Source organism: Octopus bimaculoides, chromosome 24 (assembly GCF_001194135.2).
Source record: "Octopus bimaculoides isolate UCB-OBI-ISO-001 chromosome 24, ASM119413v2, whole genome shotgun sequence".
Lineage (NCBI taxonomy): Eukaryota > Metazoa > Mollusca > Cephalopoda > Octopoda > Octopodidae > Octopus > Octopus bimaculoides.
In genome coordinates, this window is record NC_069004.1 from 8310349 (window position 1) to 8311115 (window position 767).

A 767-nucleotide genomic window follows, 5' to 3' on the forward strand; every position below is an offset into this window, starting at 1 on the left:
AATACGAATGTGCCTAGTTAGGCCACTACTTCGAGAGAAGGACTTACCACAGATATCACAGTGGTAGGAGGAGTCTCCTGTCTCTTTTGGAAATTCTTGAGGCAAATCCATACTTCTATAATTCTTTTATTCCCCACAACAATATATGTATATCTTTTAAAATCTTTATCTTCCTTCCTGGGTTGATCAAAGCCTTTCCATGAACTGCAATATTTCCACCAACTTTTATCTCTGTTATCATCAGAAAAGGACTGCGATGTCTTTCTTTAATCTTAGCAAATTTAAGTGTAACTCAGTATCATCTTGTATATATTCCAGGCAATGATAGAGAGAAATGTTACTCAGTTTTCTGTGTAACCTTTTTCTTTAATTTTTTAAGGATTATAAATAATGTCAATGTCTCAGATAGCCTGAAATGATAGAGAAATAGTTTAAGGTATTAAAAATGCAGAGATTCAACAGTGGAAATTTACAATTCTATATTGATAAACCATAAACTTTTACCCCAACAAATAAACTTTACATTTTGCTTTACTATTTAAACTACATGATACAAAGTTGTGTGGAGTTTACTCATTTACAGTCTACATCTACATCTTCAGAATAGTGATTGTGGATTATATCTGGACCAGTGTCTTTAGTTGTTGTACCTTCAGGCCTTACTCAGTCACAAATTTAGTAATGCTCTCAGCTCTTGGAATTCCATTATTTACATCAGGGATATTCTGCTCAACAGTTATTGTAGGTACAGGAGTGGCTGTATGGTA

General features: G+C 33.6%; 2 protein-coding genes across 2 annotated transcripts in view; both read right to left on the reverse strand.

Moving 5' to 3' along the window:
• LOC106868272 (zinc finger protein OZF) overlaps nt 1-111 on the reverse strand; it is a 5665-nt gene extending 5554 nt beyond the window's left edge. Inside the window, exon 1 of the mRNA XM_052976505.1 lies at nt 48-111. Within this exon, the coding sequence (XP_052832465.1) occupies nt 48-111 (64 nt within the window). The remainder of the gene's footprint in view (nt 1-47) is intronic.
• The window catches only part of LOC106880119 (zinc finger protein 208), a 27675-nt gene continuing 26956 nt past the window's right edge, over nt 49-767 (reverse strand). Inside the window, exon 2 of the mRNA XM_052976535.1 lies at nt 49-410. The gene's annotated coding sequence lies outside the window, so the exon portion shown is untranslated. The remainder of the gene's footprint in view (nt 411-767) is intronic.